General features: G+C 41.0%; 1 protein-coding gene across 3 annotated transcripts in view; it reads left to right on the top strand.

The window, feature by feature from the left end:
* Positions 1 to 2,768, top strand: part of VPS41 (VPS41 subunit of HOPS complex) — a 263,655-nt gene extending 260,887 nt beyond the window's left edge. For all 3 annotated transcript variants that reach the window (XM_010587165.3, XM_023544248.2, XM_023544249.2), the window contains 2 exons: positions 960 to 1,039; positions 1,620 to 2,768. In XM_010587165.3, the coding sequence (XP_010585467.1) occupies positions 960 to 1,039; positions 1,620 to 1,700 (161 nt within the window). In that variant the 3' untranslated portion in view covers positions 1,701 to 2,768. The remainder of the gene's footprint in view (positions 1 to 959; positions 1,040 to 1,619) is intronic.
* Positions 2,769 to 22,389: the final 19,621 nt, after the last annotated feature.

Below are 22,389 nucleotides of genomic sequence, written 5' to 3'. Positions count from 1 at the left end.
CACGTGGTTAAGCACTCAGCTGCTAACTGAAAGGTTAGTGTTCAGACCTACGCAGTGGCTCCACAGGGGAAAACGTCTGGCGGTCTGCTCCCATAAAGATTCCAGCCTAGAAAACCCTGTGGGGCAATTCTTCTCTGTCACACGGGGTCACTAGGAGTTAAAATCAACTCAGCAGTGCAGAACAACAACATACAATTAGATTAAATTCCCCATTTATTTACCTAAGGGTACCAGGGAAACCCTGGTGGCATAGTGGCTAAGTGCTACAGCTGCTAACCAAAAGGTCAGCCATTGGAATCTACCAGGCACTCCCTGGAAACTCTATGGGCCAGTTCTACTCTGTCCTACAGGGTCGCTATGAGTTGGCATCGACTCAACAGCAGGGTTTGGTTTTTTGTTTAAGGATACCAGATCAAAAAAGCCGGCCACGCAGAGTAGGGGCAGATGAGGCAATGCGCCCAAGCAGGGGTGCAGTACAATGCAATGTCACAGCCAGAGCCTAGCAGACCTGAAATCAGCCAATGTTCTTGGCGGAGGCAGTAGGTGAAGAAGCAGAAAGTATTTTTATAAGGCACAAAATTGACTACAGCATTAATCTTGTGGTGTATAGTGTGTGTGTGCATGCACACACACAGCACACATGCAATACACACAGTGATTCTAATTTTTAAAGATAAATTCTGTTGCATTTGCTATGGATCTGTCCCCATTTGTAGTTCTGGTAATGAGACAAAGGTTAAGCAAGTCACCTGTGAACACAGAGTGATGAAATTGCACGTCAGGTTTTCATGTGATCGTGCCACCTTCGGAAACACTTCCTGTAACAATTTTCCAAAGACAGCTTAGGTATTGCCGGAAAAATCTGACTACACCAGGCTTTTCCAGCAGGACTAATAAAAAGAGGCCCTGGTCTGCTTTTATATTGCTTTCTCTCTTGCTCCCTCCTCTGTCCGCCCCAGATGCAGCTAAGCCCTTCAGCATGGTGGTCTTCCATTGCCGGCACATGTTCCACAAGGAGTGCCTGCCCGTACCGAACGTGGTGAGTGGACAGCTTGGCCTCTATCAGCTGAAGAGAAATTAATACGCCCAGAGGGATGTGCTCAAAGTCACAGCCCGTCATCCTTAGGGCACTGTGGGTTCTCAGAGTTATAATAGAGTTTTATATCTCATAAGAAAAATTAATCTATTTATCTAACATAAAAATATTTGGTATACTGTATAAACATTATGAAAGCATAATGATTTTTTCATTCAGGTGAAATTGGTGACTGTTAAGCTATTTAGATGTGAGATACAGTAGGGAATTATTTTGTGTTGCTTTCTCAACCCGATTTTGGTATCATGCCGCTGTTATTCTTTAGTGACAAGACCTGTTCCCCCAGGTCCCATTAGACTTATTTTGCTGTGGAGTATCCTGTGAGTCACAGAACAACAGCTGGGCTTTACTCAATGTGAACCAGAAATCATTTCCAGAAAAAGGAGTGACATTTCATAGCTTCCTCCCCACCCAACGACTAGCACTGCCGAAATGTATCTGAATATTAGACTGGAGAGAGGGGGTCGAGTTTAGTTTATTTTATTTTGTGTTTAATCTGTGGTTTTTGTCATTACATGTTTAGAACTCTCCTGCGCAGTACTGCAACATCTGCAGCGCTAAGAGCCGTGGACCAGGAAGCGCAATTTTGGAGATGAAAAAATAGCTCCGTTCTGCTTGTCTGTCTCCTCCTCACCACTCTTTTTAAGACTCTGTTTTGGCAACGACAGAAGCTTTTGTCGACACCAGTGCTGTTAAGAGATTTGTACGTGTTTATGTTTTAAAACCAATAGCCCAAACTCGTTGCTGTCGAGTCAAAAAAAAATTTTTTTTTCTTCATCTACGCCTGTCAACTAGAGGTTTCTCTTAGCAGTGGATAAAGAAAGGGCCTGGAAATGTTTGGATTTGCAGTTGATATTTCATCATTTATTGGTTTGGCTCATTCTTTGTTTAGAATGGAAACATAAGTCTAGAAGTTAGAAATGAATTTTTCAGACGCTCGTAAAACCGTTGCACCGTAAGTGGACTGCAGAGACTCCTCCCCAGCTGTCTGCAATCACCGCCAACTATGCGTTTCTGTCACCCAGCAGGCTCCTCCTGTGTACATTCTGCTGACAGTCCTCACATCCTGGACTTGGCTGGGTTTTTTTTCCCCCTTATTTTTTATTCCATTATTTTTCTATTAATATTGTACTTGAGGTGAAAGTTTACAGCTCAGGTTAGTTTCTCATTCAAAAATGTATACACATATTGTTTTGTGACATTGGTTGCAATCCTCACAATGTGACAGCACTCTCCCCCTTTCCACCCCAAGTTCCCCATGGCCATTTGTCCAGTTTTCCTGTCCCTTCCTGCCCTCTCATCTTGCTTTTGGGCAGGAGTTGCCCATTTGGTCTCATATACCTGATTGAACTAAGAAGCAGGTTCCTCGTGTGTGTTATTGTTTGTTTTATAAGCCTGTCTAAGCTTTGTCTGAAAAGTGGGCTTCGGGTAGCTTGGCTTTTTTTATATATCATCCACAGCAGTTATCTTTACTTAATAGGCATTTAACAAAACATTATGCAAGTTGTTACCCATTTAATACTGTCTGGGAACCATTAGCAGTCTAATGTGGTGTAGCTTTATGGTTATTAATCACATGTCCTATGTGTCTGGGTGATGAGCACAGTGTCTGGCCCAGGCAGGCACTTGCTGTTTGTTGACTGAATAAACATTAACTCTTCTCATTGTGAAAGACTTCCTTTTATTGAGTTAACCAACTGCATCAATAGTGTCTGGTGCCCTCATAAAGAATAAAAGAGAGGAGAGCCCAAAGTAGTTTGTTAGTTTTTGCTAGAAGGAAATAAATGGGTGACTGTAAAATCTGAGAGGGATTCTCCAGAGAAGTGGGACTGCCTAATGCCAAAGGATAGCCTAAGAGTGTTTCCTTTAACATCCATGGTGCCTCCTTTGCTCTCGTGGTACACAGAGCAGATATAGGAGAGAATTCAAACTTGTGATGGTGGCTTGTAAGTTATGAGCTTTATCTGTCTTCAGATATATTGACATCCTCTAATGTGTGTAAAGGAGGGCATTGGTGGCTCATTGGCAGAATGCTCGCCTTCCAGGTGGGAGAGCTGGGTTTGATTCCCAGCCAGTGCACCTCAAGTGCAGCCGTTACCCATCTCTCAGTGGAGGTGTGCATGTTGCTATGGCGCAGAATAGGTTTCAGCAGAGCTTTTAGACTAAGAGAGACTAGGAAGAAAGGCCTGGCAATCTACATCTGAAAACCAGCTAATGAAAACCCTATGGGAATGACACAGGACCTGGCAGTGTTTCTTTCTGTTGTGTACAGGGTCAGCATGAGTCAAGGGCTTACTCAATGACAGCTAATAAGAAAAATGTGTGTAAAAGTGTGAAAACACACACTCATTGTTCCTATGCTTCGTCCCATCCCAAAACAACCAAACCATTGCCATCAAGTCAATTCCAACTCATAGCAACCCTATAGGACAGAGTGGAACTGCCCCATAGGGTTTCCAAGACTGTTATCTTTACAGAAGTGACTGCCATATCTTTCTCCCTTGGAGCTGCTGGTGGGTTCAAACTGCTGACCTTTTGGTTAGCAGCCAAGCACTTAAACCATTGTACCATCCTACCTTTGTCCCATAAATGGGAATAATTGCAGCTGTATATGTCTGTCTTTCCGAGTAGAAGACAGGATGACTGCTGTGTACTGAGCACATACCAGCTACCAAACTTCCCCTGAACTTTGTGTGAGCAATATCTCATTTAATTCTCACATCCCCGGGAAGTAGGTATTATTCCCCTTGTTTTACAAATGAAGAGACCAAAATGTAGATGTGGCAAGTCAGAGTCACTTGGGGTGGGGAGGGAGAGCTGATCCCTTTGAGATTTTAAGAATTGGAGTTGAAAAGAATATTCTCCGGCAGACAATGGACTTTCTCTGTTGGTCTTAAATATTTAGAACTAGAAGGTTCTTTTCTTGTTATTTAATACAACCCTCAGCTCACTCAGCATCTCTTTAAAGACTCCTTTCTGCTACACTGCTAGTTTTCATTTTTCTTCTTTCACCAGAGCAACCGTTCCTTCATAGAAATTCTCACGAGGAAGTCCATTTTGAAACACAGGTAAAAGCAAAGCCACCTCACTTGTGCTGGAGAAAAGAAATGTAGTTGCAAAGTACACAGTGTGTATTTCGTATCCTCTGCTTCAAGAAAACTATTCTCGGATGAGTGTGAAACAGCCAAAGTTCCAAGTTATCTTGTGGTAGCAATTTTATTTTGCTTTTATTTTAGCTAGCATGGTTTCGCACTCGTTTAAGTGTGTTCATCCATGAGAATTTTTTGGGAAGTTCTCAATGAATTTTTAACTAATTTGGTTGTTTTATATAATTAAATTATATATTTTAATATTATAAAAGTAAACATTTATTGAGCAATTACTATTTCAGCCACTGCTATAAGCATTTTACATATATTATCTCATTTAATTGTCATACCCACCCTATGAAGTAGGTATTATTATTATTAATAGTATCGTTTTATAGATAAGGAAACTAAAGGACAAGATAGTTAAGCTTGTGGCACAGTGATTAAGAACTCACCTGCTAACCAAAAGGTCAGCAGTACAAATCTACCAGCTGCTCCTTGGAAACCCCACGGGCCAGTTTTGCTCTGTCCCATAGGGTCGCTATGAGTTGGAATTGACTCGATGGCAATGGGTTTGGTTTTTTTGTTTAAGGTCAAGTAGCAGTAAGTCTCACCACAAGAATTCAAACTAGAAGGCAATTTGCCTTCAGAGTCTGTTATCTTAACCACATATTCGATCGTTTTATTTTGTTTTTCTTTTAAGAACTTATTTGACCTGTTTCAGTCAGTGTATAGAAAACAAAATCCACTCTAGCTTGCAGAAAGGAAGTTATTATTGGGTACCCTGTGGATACCCAATTCAGAGGACTGAAGACACCAGGGAGAGCCTCCCAAAGCCACCCCACAGAACTGGGCTGCCCACCTCAGTCCAAGGACGAGCAGCAGACAGCAGTGCAAGTCTTCTAAGTCAATGTTGTGTAAATAAAGACACACACCTTGGTTTCTTTTAAGGCTCACTCTCAGTAACATTAGGCATATTGTGTGTGTACATATGTGTGTAGGAGACATTCCTATGTGCTAAATATTACACCAGTTTATTCTGGTTTCCTTTGTTAAGACTCAGGCTATTAAAACTCCACCAGTTTTGAAGCTAACCAGTAACTTTCACTTCCCACACCCCCATTCCTGGATGCTTCGCCGAATGACGTTTTATAAAACCTGGAAGGAATGCTTCCCTCTTTTCTCATGCACTGCAGGTTTTGTGATGATTTGTAGCAATGTGTTATCAGTAATAAAGCAAGATGGGAGAGAGAAGGAGAAGCTCAACCTGCAGGAGCTGGTCTCCCACACACAGCCACTCCCCAGTTCCATCCTTACATTGTAGCCAGAATGGTCGTTCTGAAGGGAAAGCGTAATCACCTCCTGCCTTCCTCAAAGCCCTCAGGAATCCTCCTGGCGTGCACGTGAAAGGGCTTTTGGTCTCTGGCTTGACCTGTGCAGCCCATCACATTTACCTTTGCAGCTTCTTTTTTATCACTCCCTGATCTCCAGCCATTAGCAATTTGTCTGTGGTTCCTTTTACTTTTGTATTTCCTGCTATCCTTCATCCCTCAAGACTGCTCCGACATGAGTCCCCACTCATCTGACTGAGCAGGAGACCTCTACTTGTCCTCACATAGTACCTAGGGATCAATCTGCCTTTGTCACATTGCATTACAGTTGTCTGTATAGTAAGCATGGAGCCCTAGTAGCATAGTGGTTAAGAGCTACAGCTGCTAACCAAAAGGTCAGCAGTTCAAATCCACCATCTGCTCCTTGGAAACACTATGGAGCCATTCTACTCTGTCCTATAGGATCACTATGAGTCAGAATCAACTCAGTATAATCTCAGTCCACAAACTCAAGTCTACAAAAGAATACCTTTCATTTCGTCTCTTGAGTTCATGTTCTTTGTAGTGGCATCAATTTAATCCTAGCTCATGGTAAACTCTGATAAATCAGGCTTTCCTTGATTAGTTCAGGGACCCCCTTCTTTCCTGGGATGTGAAGGAGTGGTCTCATTGTGCCCCATTGTCAATGAGAAGGAGGCATCTGGCCTTCAGTCGACCTCTGTCTTTGCTGACATTGGCTAAAATGCCATCATCTCCTCTAGCTGCCCATCATCTGTGTGTAGCCCCCTGTTTCTGACATGTCTGCAGTCCCAGCGAGTCTCTGGTCATCAGTCCTTGCACTAACCCTGGTGATCCCAACCACTAAGCCTTTTCAGTCCACCTCCCTCCCCAACCCCTTCCATACCACTCTCTGGGCTTCGGAAACTTGGTCAAACTACCTCATGGCCTTGGTGCTGTGGAAAATTCAGACTTCTGCCAAGAAATTTGGTCTTTATTGCTGCCTCACACGCCTAAGAGTATATGTTTGAGGTAGGAGTGGAAAGTTGCTTTGCAGGGCTTGCTGCCTCTTGAAGTAGAAAGTTGAGCAGCTTCTATTCTCAAAGGTGCATACCTAGTTCTACCCCATACCTATCTGAGAACTCAGCCCTGGGTCCGGGCAAGGAGCCCCCTCTCAGGTCTCTTCTCCTTGAGCCTGTCTTCTACTCCTCTTCTTCCATCCAGTTGAACACTTGGTCATATGGGACAGTGGAGCTGGCCCTTACATGATCATGTATTGTTTTTGGTGTAAACTTTGATTTTTGATATTCAAAAGGCTCAGGCTTCTGCAAGACCATGGACTGTGAATTTTAAGAATCTATTTTGGAACTTAAAAGCCAAAAATTTGCTTTTACTTCTCTGCTGTATTATTTCTACCCTTGCTGCTGTTTTACTGTGAACAAGGGAGAAAGCTCAAAGAGAAAAACAATCCACCTCAGTTTCTACATCAAAATATCATCCTGCCAAATCCATTTATGTGTGTGTCTCATACTGTGAACTGTGAATGCACTAACAGCAAGGAAAATATCTTACTCATTTTTGTATCCACAACCCATGGTACAGTGACACAAATCCCATCCATTACCATCGAGGCGATTCAGACTCACAATGACCCTATAGGACACAGTAGAGCTGCCACACAGGGTTTCCAAGGAGCGGCTGGTGAATTCGAACTGCCAACCTTTTGGTTAGCAGCCATAGCTCTTAACCACGATGCCACCAGGGCTCCGTGACACAATTAGGCACTTGAAAATGTTGAATTAATGAAAGTCCAGTCTTCCCTGGTTGCCATACATATATGAATGGATAGATAAATAAGGAAGGAAGAGAAGAGAAAGAAAGAGTTCTTGACATGACTTCTAAACGTGACCCTGTCCTGGTGGACATTCTCATCTTCACACCCTGTTGTTGTCTCTACCTCCTAGTACTTCTCCCTCTTAATCTTCCACCATCACCAAAGCCTTGCTTGTTTACCATGTTTAATGGGCACAGTCTGTTCTCAAATTCACCCCAGCTGAAACTTAATCTTTGACTCTTCTTCCTCCTCTGCGTCTTCATCCAGTCTGTCATCTTTTCCCATCGCCATACTATCTTTTGCATTCTCGTTACCATGTCTCAGGCCCAGATTCTTATTACCTAACATCTGGATGGATTATAATCCCTGCCCAGTTTTCCTGTTCCCAGTATTCTCACCGCTCTGATGCATTCTGCACCTAACTTCTACATTGTTCCTTCCAGACTGATCCAGTCAGGTTTCCAGATACTTTGCTATTCCCAGTGCTTAAAACTCTCTTCTAATACTTTTTCCCCAGGTCTTCAACTCCCCTCTTCCTCCTCAACATCAGTTTGAAACCCATCCATCTTTCTAGGTCCAGCTTAATGTTTTCCCATATCCACACCTTCTTTCCCAACATAGTCTCCCTCCCCTCCCCTCACACGCACTAAAGCAATTTGCACTACAACTTCCCATTCCTGTGGCACAAACATAACAAAACTATTTATGCAATATATTAGCTTTTATATCATCACTGATGTCAGATGGGTCCTGGCCGAAAGCAGAGAATACCAAAAAGATGTTTACCTGTGTTTTATTGACTATGCAAAGGCATTAGACTGTGTGGGTCATAACAAACTATGGATAACATTGCAAAGAATGGGAATTCTGGAACACTTAATTGTGCTCATAAGGCACCTGTGCATGGATCAAGAGGCAGTCATTCAAACAGAACAAGGGGACACTGCATGGTGTAAAGTCAGCAAAGGTGTGCATCAGGGTTTTATCCTTTCACCATACCTGTTCAATCTGTATGCTGAGCAAATAATCCGAGAAGCTGGACTGTATGAAGAAGAATGGGGCATCAGGATTGGAGGAAGGCTCATTAACAACCTGCGTTATGCAGATTACACAACCTTGCTTGCTGAAAGTGAAGAGGACTTGAAGCACTTGCTGATGAAGATCAAAGACCACAGCCTTCTGTATGGATGACACCTCAACATAAAGAAAACAAAAATCCTCACAAGTGGACCAATAAGCAACATCATGATAAACGGAGAAAAGACTGAAGTTGTCAAGGATTTCATTTTATTTGGATTCACAATCAACACCCATGGAAGTAGCAGTCAAGAAATCAAAAAACGTGTGGCATTGGGCGAATCTGCTGCAAAGGACCTCTTTAAAGTGTTGAAAAGCAAAGATGTCGCCTTGAGGACTAAGGTGCACCTTGACCCAAGCCATGTTGTTTTCCGTTGCCTCATATGCATGTGAAAGCTGGGCAATGAATCAGGGAGACCGAAGAAGAATTGATGCCTTTGAATTGTGGTATTGGGGAAGAATATTGAATATGCCACGGACTGCAAAAAGGACGAACAAATCTCTCTTGAAAGAAGTACAACCAGAGTGTTTCTTAGAAGCAAGGATGGTAAGACTGTCTCACACACTTTGGACATGTTATTAGGAGGGATCAGTCCCTGGAGAAGAACATCATGCTTGGTAAAGTGGAGGGTCAGCAAAACAGAGGAAGACCCTCAACGAGGTGGATTGACACAGTGGCTGCAACAATGAGCTCAAGCACAGCAACAGTTGTGAGGATGGCGCAGGACTGGGCAGTGTTTTGTTCTGTTGTGCATGGGGTCACTATGAGTCGGAAATGACAGCACCTGACAACAGCAACATACTTGTCTTATCTCCTAAAATAGATTGGTCCTCGAAGGAAAGAAATTTCTTAGGTTTTCCAAAAGCAGGTTACAGAAAGCACATTCACTAAATGTTCCTTGATAAACTAAGCAAAAATCTCATTCTTTTTCTGGGCGTGAGGCTCTTTCCTCAGGATCCAGTGTTGGGATATATGGCAGGAAGAGAGTGAATAGGCACCCTGGCTGCGAGTCGTTCCTTGATACGTGAAAAGCAGTGAGCATGAAGCAAGAGCTTAGTACCTGTCAGCTTCCATGATGGCCCCCATGATCCCACTTCCTAGTACTCACCTTCTTCTATAGTCTCTACATTGTACCAGGGTTTGTCTATGTGGCCAATAGCAGAAGTGATGGCATATCGCTTCCAAGATTAAAAAAAAAAAAAAATTTTAGGATACATTAAACACTGCAGCTTTTGTCTTGGTTGTTCTCTCTTGCTGTCTCTCACATGACTCACTCAGGAAAACCACGCCATGAGGAGTCCTGTGGAGAGGTCCTCTTGGTGAGGAACTGAAGCCTCCTGCCCACAGTCATGGGCAGGAGCTTAGAAGCAGCTTGTTTAGCTCCAGTCAAATCTTTGCATCTACAACCTCAGCCACCAGTTTGCCTCATAAAAAGGCCCTGAACTAAAACCACCCATCTTAGCTCCTCCTGGAGAGCACTATGTTTAGGGTATTTTTTTTTTTTTTTTAACAGAGATTTTGACAAAGTAGAGAGGAGTAGCTAGGAAAGCGATAGAATTTGAAATTATACCATTTAGGAAACAAGTGAAAGATTTGTATAGTCTGTTATTTTAAAGACATGAAAAGTGGGAGGGTATTAAAATGCAAAGTTGAAAGGGGAAAGGGAGGGATGCCTCTCTTTCATGTTCTTGCATGGTTAATCAATGGAAGTTAGCGAGGAAGTATAGGTTCAACACGAGAACTTTCTAACACTGGAGGTGGCCAGCAACAGAGGAGTGTGCCCTTGCCAGGTCCGTGCCCTGGAGGGAGAGGGGCTGCTTCCAGTGGGGCTGGCGGCCATCTGCTGCAGACTGAGCTCAGAGTGGCAGGTTAGTGCCGTTGATCTATAGGTCCCTTTCCACTCTAAGCATATCTAAGTCCCGCTAGAAACAGCGAATTTAATCACATGCTGTTATTTTTATATGCAGGTCCTGTGCCCATCTGTCCTGTGTCTGAATACCCACGTCTTTTGCTGGCTTCTGAATTCAATGTCACTACAGGGTCCTTACTCCTGTCCTCTCCCCAGACAAGACCCAGTTGTCTCTCTCATCTGAGCATTTTGCAACTTCTTTGATTTTTTGCCAGATTAATGCATATGATTTGGCCTATTCATAATGCCAGCTCCAACAGAGCTACCAATGCCTCCTTTATTTCACTTTTAATATTTTTTCTAAAAGAAGTATGAGTATGTTTCCATATGATAATCTTTTAATCTGTGCATTGAACCTGTCTCAGCGACAGGAGCAAGCTATCACTTGCTGTCCAGAGGATCACTGCCCAAACTTTAATAAAATTAGGGATGCTACTCAAGCCCACTCACGTATTGAATCTCTTTCCAAAATGCCATATCTTTATCATTCTCCAGGTATTATTTACCGTGCTTTCTCTCTGGTTCTTTGGTGTCAGGCTGTCCCCACCAAACTGTGTAGCTGAGACTTTAGCAGGAATTATCTACATATTTAAACAATGTCAAAAGGCTCAAGGGCATAAATTTGTAATTCCAAAATCTAAAACAGGTGCTCTCAAGAGCGTAGGAAAATATTTTCATACTGGTCTGACAGAGACTGGAGAAACCCCGAGAGTATGGCCCCCGAACACCCCTTTAGCTCAGTAATGAAGTCACTCCTGAGGTTCACCCTTCAGCCAAAGATTAGACAGGTCTATAAAACAAAAGGAGACAAGATGGGCACACCAGGCCAGGGGCAAGGACAAGAAGGCAGGAGGGGACAGGAAAGTTGGTAAAGGGAAACCCAAGGTTGAGAAGGGGAGAGTGTTCACGTGTCGTGGAGTTGGCAACAAATGTCACAAAATGATACGTGTGTTAGTTGTTTAATGAGAAACTAGTTTGCTGTGTAAACCATCTAAAGTACAATAAAAAAAAGTTTTGTAAAATATTTTCAGATAATTATTATTGTTGCTAGTTGCCACTGAGTCCACTTCAACTCATGGCAACCTTATGTATTACAGAACAAATCCTACGTATAACCAGCCCGTGCCATCTTCATGATTGTTGATATATTTGAGTCCATTGTTAAGGCTATTTTTACTCATAAGATTTTCATTGGCTAATATTCAGAAGTAGATCTCCAGGCCTTTCTTCCTACTGTCTTAGTCTGGAAGCTCTGCTGAAACCTGTCCACCATGGGTAACCCTGCTGATACTTGAAATACCAGTGGTATAGCTTCGAGATGATAAGATATCTTAATTTGAAGTTCATTTTAACATAGGTAGGTTCTTTTCCGTTCTTTTTGGCTTCAATAAAAGAAAAATGTTTACACTAAGATTTAGGTTCAACTAAGTACTTCTGCGCATACATTCAGTAACATGACACACTTAGTTGTGAGTGGCGGGACCCAAGTGGTTACAAGTGACAGAAACAGAACTCAAACCAAGTTTGATCAAAACAGAGAATTTATTGGAAGGGTAATGGAATCGCTAGAAGAACAGAGTTGTGGCTTAGCCTTGAGGACTGTAATGTGGCCGGAACTCTCTGTCTGACAGGGAGTCTCTCACATAGCCAGAGGAGACAAGGTTGACTTTCTGGAGGAGTTTCAGCAACAACCGACTCCGCGTAGGCAATCCAGAGAAACAGACTGAAGGGCCTAAAAGAACCCAGGGTTACCTGTGGAGAAGTTTTGCCAGGAAGATGGCAGTTTGTCAGTATTTGACCCAGGGCTTTTAGCTATGTCCTCACACCTTGCTTCTCCGTTGTGAATAGTGCCGTCTAAGGGGTGGAAGCCACTTCATCCATGAGCAGAGGCAGAGCCTGGGCTCGACTTACCAATATTGGGGGAGGAAACTGGACTAAACCAAAAGCAAAGAAGTTTCCTGAATAAACCGAACACTTTGAAGGCCAGAGTAAGAAGGGTGGGGGTTTGGGTTTCAGGGGACATCTAGGTCAATTGGCATAATAAAACCTATTAAAAAAAAATATTGGGGGAGGAAGGGATGGCAAGTAGGTAAGAAATATCCCCCTGATGCCTCCTCCTGTCTGATCCCTACACATCCTTCTGTTCAAACTTTGCTTCCTCAGGGTTGCCTTCTCTGCCTTTCCAGATGGGGCTAGTTTCTCTGTTAAGTGTCTCCTTAGCAACCTGGACTATTCCAGATAATTTTGAATCCTCGAAATTATTATTATTCACTTGATTCCCACAAGACTGTAAATTCCCAGCAAGCAACAAGTGTCTTATTTCTATGTCTACCCTCAGTGCCTTATTATGTGGCCAGGATACATATAAAACACACTCAAATATATGTTCCCTGCTGGGATAACAGTGGAGTGAACTCTGCAACAGCTTCGGTCTTCTCAGACCAAATCTAGTAGCTGAAGGCAAGACAGAGAAGTATATGTTAGCTCCTGTAGAAGCCTAATCCTGGGCCAATCTTCATTCAATCTCCCCTTCCTATTTCTGTTAAAGTGGCCAAGTATAGAGATATTGTCATTGTGGTTTTTAGATAGTCCAAAGACAGAGGACCAAGCACGATCCCTTCTTTGCTGTGGAGATGTTAATAAAAAGGAGGGAGAAGAAGGAGGAGGAGGAGAGATATTGGTCATAGAATCAGGTCAAGGAGTATTATAGTACATAATGAAGAGAACAGCATTTTGCAAGCTATAAATTTTTGATGATACAGCAGTTATGTTTAGGGGTTCACTTTCCTCAATTTCCATTTTCCCAGAATCTCTGGCTTTTTTAGGCCCACATTAAGTCAGATTTTACCTTTTTCCTGTTCACCTAGCACCTTTTACTTTCTCTGGCATAGTTACCGTGGTATAGTTATGAAAGTGTCCATCTACTCCAGTAGGCTGTGAACTCTGAAAGGCAAAGACTGTGTGTGTGTGTGTTTCTGTGTGTATCTCCCTTAGGGCCACTCTGCCACATTGCCAAGGCTTAATAAATCTCTTATGGATAGATAAATGGATGAATAAGAGTAGCCCTGAAGAAGGCAATGACAACAAAAATGGGTGTCTTCCGTCTGCCTTTAGATGACCCTTTATTCAAGGCTGTACCTTTAATGCATAGTTAGGATACTCCTTCAAGTTCACTTCTATCTAAGAGGTACATATATTACTTAATTCTTATAATAATCCTACAAGGTAAGTGCTGTTATCCTCATTTTACATAGATGGTAAAAGAGGAAAAATAACTTGCCCAAGTTGGAAAGTGGCAGAGTCTGAAGTTGTAGGCAGGTCTGTGTAACTCATTGCTGCACCAGGCTGTACATTCTCAGACTGGACATTATTTTAGCCCTATCAACATGCCATCTTGTCAGAGAAATAAAATGAAGAGTGAAAGCTGAAGAGTGTTCTGTGCTTCAGCTCCCAATAAAGTGCTTTCAGCACAGTAGGTTCACAATATGTATTTCTTTATTTCAGTGTTTCCAAAGAGAGCTGACACACTTTGCTACGGGCAGGCCTTTCTCTTCTCTTATTCTTGCTAACCAAATCCAGATGCCAACTCAGGCAGTGGAAGAATGATTCAGCCACATGGTCGTCCAAAGCACTCATAAAATTGGCAGTTGCCCAGAGGGCACCATTTTGTTGGATGCACAGTAGGGAAGACTCACAAAGGAACTAAACTACTGCTTATTTTTTTAGCTTGTTTTCCTCCTCACACCGCAATAGCAGTCTCTGCTCTGTCTGAGATATCTTTGATTCCTTGCCACATAGCATTTAGATGACACTGTATGCAAGGTTGCACCCTTACTGCATAGTTCGGATACTCCTTCAAGATCACTGGAAACACATTGGATTGTAGTTTTCTTCCCAAAGTGCCTACAATTTCTTATATTCATTTAATATAGAAAAATGACTTCAATAACCCCAGTAGCCTGGTCACTGGCAGTATCCACAGCTAAGATTTTATGAATATAATTTTTCATTGTGGTCACAAAAATAATAGAAACCTCATTTTTCAGTAACAAATGGGGAAGTTCCTGAATGAAAAAGACATAATGGCCTCAAGAGACTTGAACTAAAGTTTTATCCCAGAAATGCTTTTATAGACCAGCTGAGGCTCAGCTCGGAAGAAAGGGACCCCGTTCTTTTCCAGTGGTCCCAGAAAATTCTCCATATTAACTGTGATTGGCCCAGCTTGGTAACACAAACACAAGCCATAACATCAACACATCAAGAGAACTGAGAAAGTGACTGGTGGCTGTGCATTAGTACTAGAATTCCGGGACAACAGATGTTGATTTCACCCTTTCAGGGATAAGAAACTGAGTCAGTCCTGTGGGACTGGGTCATGCCCACTCAGGGTTGTCTGTGAGGCTAGAAAGGAGATGAGCATATGGTCCCAATACTCTGCCAAGGGGAATATATTTCTGGGTTATGCAGCCAATGGGCTCTTGGCCAAGACAGAGGAATAATTTTTAAATGCATGACAGAAGTAAGAAAAACAAGAATCTGGAGATTAAATTACTGCAAAGTTGTACAAAACATGAGAGGCACCAGAGGATGGAGTGAGAGTTGACAGAAGCCAGTGACAAGGAGAAAAACTGGCTGTTTGGGAGCTAATTCCAAAGTGAAGCCTCCCTGCCTCAATGCCACGCTGACATACTCCTGCCCTGCTTTGGGGGCTACGTTATTTTATTAATTGTTACTATCTTTTTATAACTTTTTATTATGGAAATTTTCAAGTGTAACAAAAATAGGATATTGTAATGAGCTCTCATGTACTCAGTGTCCAACTTCAAATAATTATTAGTTCATGGCCAATAGTGTTTCATCTATATCCTCACCCTTCTCCTATGCCAATGAATAATTTTAAAGCAAATTTCGCACATATTATTTTATTTGTAAATGTTTATATGTCATGAAAGGATTATAATTCTTTTTTAAACTGTAATCACAATCTCACTATCATATCTTAAAAAATAATAATTTCTTACTATCAAATATCCAGTCAGTGTTCACAGTCACCTGATCATCTTACAAATGTTTTTTATAGTTATTTTGTTCAAAACAGAAGTCAGATAAGACCTTATTGATATGCTTTTTAAGTCAATTTTAATGAGCAGGCTCCCTTCCCTCGTTTCTTCCCCTTGGAATTTATTTGTTGATTTTTTTTTTTTTAATAGAACTTTTTCTCTGATCATAAAAGCAACTTTATGTTCTCCTTGAAGAAGAGTTGGAAAATTCAAAAATGTACAGTGTAATTGTTTTAAAAATTACCCCAAATCCCAATAGCCAAGATAATCAACATTTTGATATTATTTCCTTCCTAATGCAGTTCAAGGTAAAAACTAAACAGAAAACTAAGAACATGGTCTTGTGTAGAGATCTATCATTGCCACCCTACCCCACCACTTTCTTCACACTCTTTTTATACTACGTGCAAATGGTTAAAGTGCTCAGCTGCTAACCAAAAAGTTGGAGGTTCGAGTCCACTCAGATGGGGCTTGGAAGAAAAGCTTGGAGATCTACTTCCAAAAAATCAGCCATTGAAAACCCTATAAAGCAAAGTTCTCTGACACACATGGGGCCGTCATGAGTCAGAATCCATTCAGTAGCAACTGGTATATATGTATCTTTGCTGTGGTTGCGTTATTTCCTTAGAATAAGTTCTCAGCTCAAAGGATATGATCATTTTTAAGATTTTTGGAACACAGATATGGCATGCCCTCCAGAGAGGCTGTATCAATTTATAGTTTCACTAGCTGTGTGTGAGAGCGTAAATATAACCTTCAATGATTAGTGGGGCTGAAATAGGAAATCTATTGGTTTGGAAAGGTCAAGGAAGCCTTTTGGTACCTGGAGACATCAGAGAGGAAGGCAGAGGACGTCCTGGGACGATCAGCAGGAAGTGAGGCCAGAAGCAGATGCGTGTCTTCAAGACAGCAAGACGGTGAGTCTGGGCAAATGGTTAGGTTGTCCTGGGGAGTAGAGTTGTGTTAACAAGCCTCTTAATCAGACAGCAATGTGAAAACTTGGTCTATTGAGGAAAGAACAGTCAAATAGAGACCTCTGTAAGCAGCAGGAGGGTGATGATTGTGGAAGAATTCTGCCAACACAGCCTGTTTGAACAGAGTTGTCTTAACAATGGGAGAACTGAAGCCTTTCAAGTCAGCTCAAGTCCATTCTTCCAGGAGCCTTCCTGATGGTGCAAATCAGTCTGAGTCTGTCCTTCAACACAGCTTTCTTTTAATTATTTTTTTCTCTTGTTCTGCTTGAATTTCTAGTAAAGAGAATGTGTCAATTTCCTAATAAAAATGTGTCTAAACCTTTTCCATTTCCTGACTGGATATTTCCGCACATTGCTAGTCCTTTCTAGGACATCAACTAAAAAAAATGAGTATTACTTTACCCTGCTGGCTATGTTCTGTCTGTTCATGTGGCTTTGTAATCTAACATGTAGCTGAGGTTTAACCAAAAATGGGCTTTAATTTTTAAATTTCACAAAAATAAATTAGCACAGTGCTAAGTTCAAAGAATACAAAAAATGATTAAGACATGATTTCTGACTCCCAGAAGAAATTCCTCTAAATGGCTATAGCATATAAGCAGCTGAGATCAATTAAAAAAAAAAAAAACTCAAACAACCCAAGTAAGAAAAGAGAGAACGATAGGAGGAAGCAATTCACTGAACAGCAAAAACAAATGGCAAAATTACAGAAAAGCTCAACCTCACTGATACTTAGGAAAATACAATGAAATATACCAAGGCTATTGGCAGGGACACAGAGAACAGATATATTGCTATACTGTAGGCTGGAGGTGTAAATTGGACACAGCTTTTTTTGGAAGGTAATTTGGCAACATTAATTTTAAAATGTATGTAGCCTCATCCCAGTAATTCAACTTGTAAGTGTCTATCCTGGAGAAATTCCAACACTTGGGCACAAAAAGCATAACCAATATAGCCATTGGAAGAGTCAATCAGTGAAGGCCTCTGAAAGTCATGGTCCATTCATGCTACAGAATTCAAGAGAACAATCTAAGTACTGAAATGGACCAATCTCCAATTTTCACATGGTAAAGTGAAAATAACACCACATATCTGGCAGTTTGTGGTACCCTAGTGGTTTTCATGTTGCTGTGACACTGGAAGCTCTGCCACTGGTATTTCAAATACCAGCAGGGTCACCCAGGTGGACAAGTTTCAGTGGAGCTTCTAGACTAAGACAGACTTGGAAGAAGGGCCTGAAAATCTGTCTCTGTAATTAGCCAGTGAAAACCCTCTGGATCACAACAGAGTATTCTCTGATATAGTACTCAAAGATGAGCCCTCTCGGTTGAAAGACACAACACAATAGCTGTAACAATGGGCTCAAACATATCAACCACCATGAAGATGGTGCAGGACTGAGCAATGTTTGTTCTGTTGTACATGGGGTCACCATGAGTTGGAGCCAACTCAACAACAACTAAAAATGACAAAAGTGTAAATAAGCAAGTTACACAAAATAGTCCTTTTATGTATAATAAAACAAAGCAATTGTGATCTTCAGGTATGTACATAATCAGGTATATACAAAAAAAAAAAAAAAAACAGTTACCTCTGGGGTAAGGATTGCAACTTGGCAGAGAACTGGGAAAGAAGGATTTTTTTTTTTTTTTGGCCTTGTCTGTATTGATATTATAAGGATGTATTTACATGTTACTTAGGTGACTAAAAAATAAATACATAAAAATTTAAAGAGGAACATGGGCAGCAGGATATAATTCTTAGAGTTATCGTTTTCTATCAAAAAGGAAGTTCTACCTCTTTGTCCTTCTCCTTGAAAGTAAATATTTCTTGAAGTTTTGTATCTTCCAATTTATCGTAGGTCCCCATATGTTTTACTTGACTAAGAAATGAAATTCTGTCTTTCCAGTTCTCCCAACAACAGTGCAATTCCTGGCTCATCTAGACCTGGGAAGAAGTCTGCATTGAGTGCCACTGGTTGACACATTTCTTAATGACACCAAAGGAAAGTAATCATATCAACTATGATTTTGATGTCTTTAGGTACCATCATGACTTTGTAGGCTTGTTAAATAGGGTTAAGAGATACTTTTAGAATTAATCTTCTAAGACATTTTCTCAGAGCCAACTCAAGCTGTGGATTTGCTGTGTCATCAGGCTCGTGGGTGCTGTACTTTTTCAAAGAAGGCAACAAAATTTGGCTTGCATCCTTTGGAAAGGCGTGATTTTATTTTCTCAATCTGTGCATCTTGTGACCAGTGTTGTGATGTCGGGAAAGCTACTAGGATCAACGATAAAAAAAATATATATATTAACTATACTAATTTTAAGTTAAACTAAAAGAGAAGGTAAAATCAAGTTTCTCTAGTCATTTAAATGAAGATAAACTAGAAGATTTTATCAACCACTGAAGATCATGACATAAGCAGGGATCTTATTTTCCTGGAATAAATCTACTGAAGATCTGCTAAGATAGATGAACTAGAAAGGGAGGAGAAAACATTCATTCCAAAGTGCTAATCATGGATGTGAGTGTTGGATGGAAGAGCATTTTGCAATGGTTTTAAGGAATATAGTGACGGCAGCTCTTCAGTCTCAGTGTGTGAAACAATGTGGATGTGTATAAGATCTTTTGTGTGTTCCAACTGTGGAAATTCTAAGTTGCTTTGTCCTTTTGTTGTGTTTCTTTCTTATATATGTATATAACCACCATTTAACGGCTATTTAAGTAAAACACAGGCACACTGTAATACATACAAAATAGGAATGGTCTCCAGTGTTGTAGCAGGGACAATCTGGGAAAACCCATGATTTTCTGCCTTCTTCAGCATTTTATGGTTAAGGGAACATCATCAAAGAAAATAGGAGGAGATAAAAGAACTACCGTTGTTGTTGTTAGCTGCCATTGAGTCGGCCCCTAACTCATGATGACCCCATGTGTTATAGAGTAGAACTGCTGTATAGGGTTTTCATAGCTGTAATTTTTAGAGAAGCAGATTGCCAGGCTTTTCTTCCACAGAGCTGCTAGGGAGATTTGAACTGCCAACCTTTAGGTTAGCAGCTGATCACAAACCACTTGTACCACTCAGGCTCAGATAAAAGAATTGCTAGTAAATCAAAATTATTAAAATAGCCACCACAATATATCTCAGATGCTTTTCATACAATATGACTGCCTTGACCAATAGAGTATGGTAGAAGTGACTGAGGCTAGATTATAAAAATATCATGTACTTCCATCTTGTCTTACTAGGATGTTCATTCTTAGAATCCAGCCACCATACTCTGAGAAATCCCATGCCACACACACGGAGAGGCTCTGAATGAGTGGTCAAGCTGACAGCCAACAGACGGTATCAACGACCAGACATGTGAGTGAGGAAGCCTTCAAGATAACTCCAGTCCCAGCCACCATCTGAATGCAATGCCAAGTGAAAACCACCCAGTCTGAGCCCAGTCAACCCTAGTGCTATGAGAGTTAATAATAAAATGATTGCTATTATTTTGAGTGACAGTGTTTTGGGTGATTAGTTATATAGCAATAGATAATTGGAACATTAATCACACTTTTCTTGAGCATTGCTCAGGATGGACAGCCCAGTCTGTATAGAACTGGTTAATTGTTCTGGTCATTTTGTTAGGTGCCATTGAGTTGATTTTGACTCATGGTGATCCCATGTGACAGAGTAGAACTACTCCATAGAACCTTCTGGGCTGTAATCTTTAAGGGAGCATATCACCAGGCCTTTCTCCCGTGGAGCCACTTGTAACTTATAGGAGGACATGCACCTTATTTTGAGTCCTCTGATTTAGAGGATTATAACCTAAGTTCCTTAGCAATTTTCTTCAGGTTCGGGCTATCACCCACTTCTCTGCAGCTCCCTGTGCTCCAAGCAAGTTGAACTGCCTGAGGTTCCTGTCTGTGAAATGTTCTTTCTCATTTTTGTACTTTTGTAAAATTTATCCTCGCTGCCTGGAATGACATGGACTCCTATATTGCTTGGTGAAATTTCCTTTATTTTTAAGCCTCAACCTAAACATCACCTTTTTCAAAAAGACTACTTTACTGTCTCTAAGAAGATGGAGATAATAACAATAATCATTATTTTATTAGTATCATAAAATATCAGCTATCATTCATGCTTGTCAGCTCTGTACTAGGTAGCTCTCTGGGGATCTGTGTGCACTATCTCATGTAATCTCTGCAACAACCCAATAAGACTTAGTATTTTCAATCTGTCTGGCTCCAGAGCTCAAGCACAAGGCTGACTGTCTTCTAATAACTTCTTTCATGGTCCTCATCCCATTGCTTTAAGCATTTCAATGGCTGTTTCCCTCCAGGGCAGTAAGTCACTGAAAATCTGGGCCTTTCTCTCATCTTTGCAGTCATGATATCCAGCATTATACCTGACACAAGAAAAGTGCTCAATAAATGGTTGCAGAATAAATTTGTAAATAATTTTTAAAATACTCTTATGACCCTTTGTAGTTTGTATATTGAAGAGATTCTTGGGCAAATAATCCTTTCAAGCAATTACATTATAAACCATTTTTTTCCTCGTGGACTCTATATAGACACATATAGACAATATTTATTGCATCAATTAAATTAAAAAAATGGAAGATGGCTAAGCAAGCAGTTTTAGACGGCCCTGATATGGGTCCCATTATTTGCTTAGCCACAACTTTTCCAAAGTTACACAACCTCTATGAACCACAGTTCCTCCTCTGTAAAATGAGGATATTGTTAATATCTTCCTCATATAGTTGTCATGAGAATTATGAAGCACTTAGAGCAATGGACAGATATATGTTAGTTATCATAATTTTTAGAGATTCGGTGAACTTAGGTGATTCACAAGCTTTATAGAAGTTGTGATACCTGAGAGGTTCCTCAACCCATGTTTCTCATAGGTCTGCCTTAGACCTGTTGTCTCTCTCTAACACTCTTCCCTGGGCAATTTCCTCCACTCCTGTAGCTTCAATGATCATCTTTTGTATGCCAAGTACTCCAAATTCCATGGCTTAATTCCATACTTTTAGCCCAGATAGCTCTCCAGAACTCCAGGCTCACATCTTCAAACGCCCTCTAAATAAATTCACTTTGACCATCTTAGTCTTCAAACTCACCACGTCCAAAACATAAAGAGTAGAACAAGAACAGCAACAGGTAGTAACCAGAGGAGGACATGAAATTGAAGGAGACACCTGGGGGGCACAGATGGTTTGTGCTCCATTACTAGTGTAAATGTTGGTGGTTTGAACCTACCCAGTGGCATTGTGGAAGAAAGGACTGGTGATTTGCTTCACTAACAATTACAGCCAAGAAAACCCTATGGAGCAGTTCTACTCTATAACACTTGGGGTCACTATGAGTCAGAATCAACTTGATAGCAACGGATTTAGGTTGGGGGTTTGGTTTGTTTCAGCAAGGAGAGGCTAGAGCATCTTTAATGTTTGCAGAAAAGGGCCAGATAGATAAAGTGGCTAGAGACCCGAGAGAGAGGAAATCAGTGCAATGAGAGCTTGAGGGAGGAAGAATAAATGTGGTCTGAGTGAAACACTGGACCCATGCTCCAATAGATATTAAAACAAAAATTTTATTGAAGGAATAATTTCATTCCATGGGAGTGACATTCAAACTGGTTTCAGTGCATGGTTTGCTTTGCAGGCACAACAATGAGGTATTTAACAGTCAGGGTAAAAAATGCAAATGAGTTCATATCAAAGCAGTTTCAGGGGAAAGAAAGAATATTAGCAAGGAGTGATTAAACTGCAAACTTTCTTAACATCAGTTTCTAGTCTAACACAAATCTCACATTCTTGATACAATTTGACTAAGGCAATAGTTCTAAAATGAAATGTATAAACATTTTGGATGTGGCGGTTTAGTGATGTATTGCAGGCTGAGGCAACTTAATTAGAGTCCTCGAAAAGAGTGAAGATTAAATCAGCTCTAAATCTAAAGTCTTTTGAAATGTTATCAGTGCTCATTCAGTTAAGGAAGAGTGAGATAGA

Source organism: Loxodonta africana, chromosome 8 (assembly GCF_030014295.1).
Source record: "Loxodonta africana isolate mLoxAfr1 chromosome 8, mLoxAfr1.hap2, whole genome shotgun sequence".
NCBI lineage: Eukaryota > Metazoa > Chordata > Mammalia > Proboscidea > Elephantidae > Loxodonta > Loxodonta africana.
Note: the sequence above shows the minus strand (reverse complement) of the source record. Positions and strands in the feature narration are given on the sequence as shown.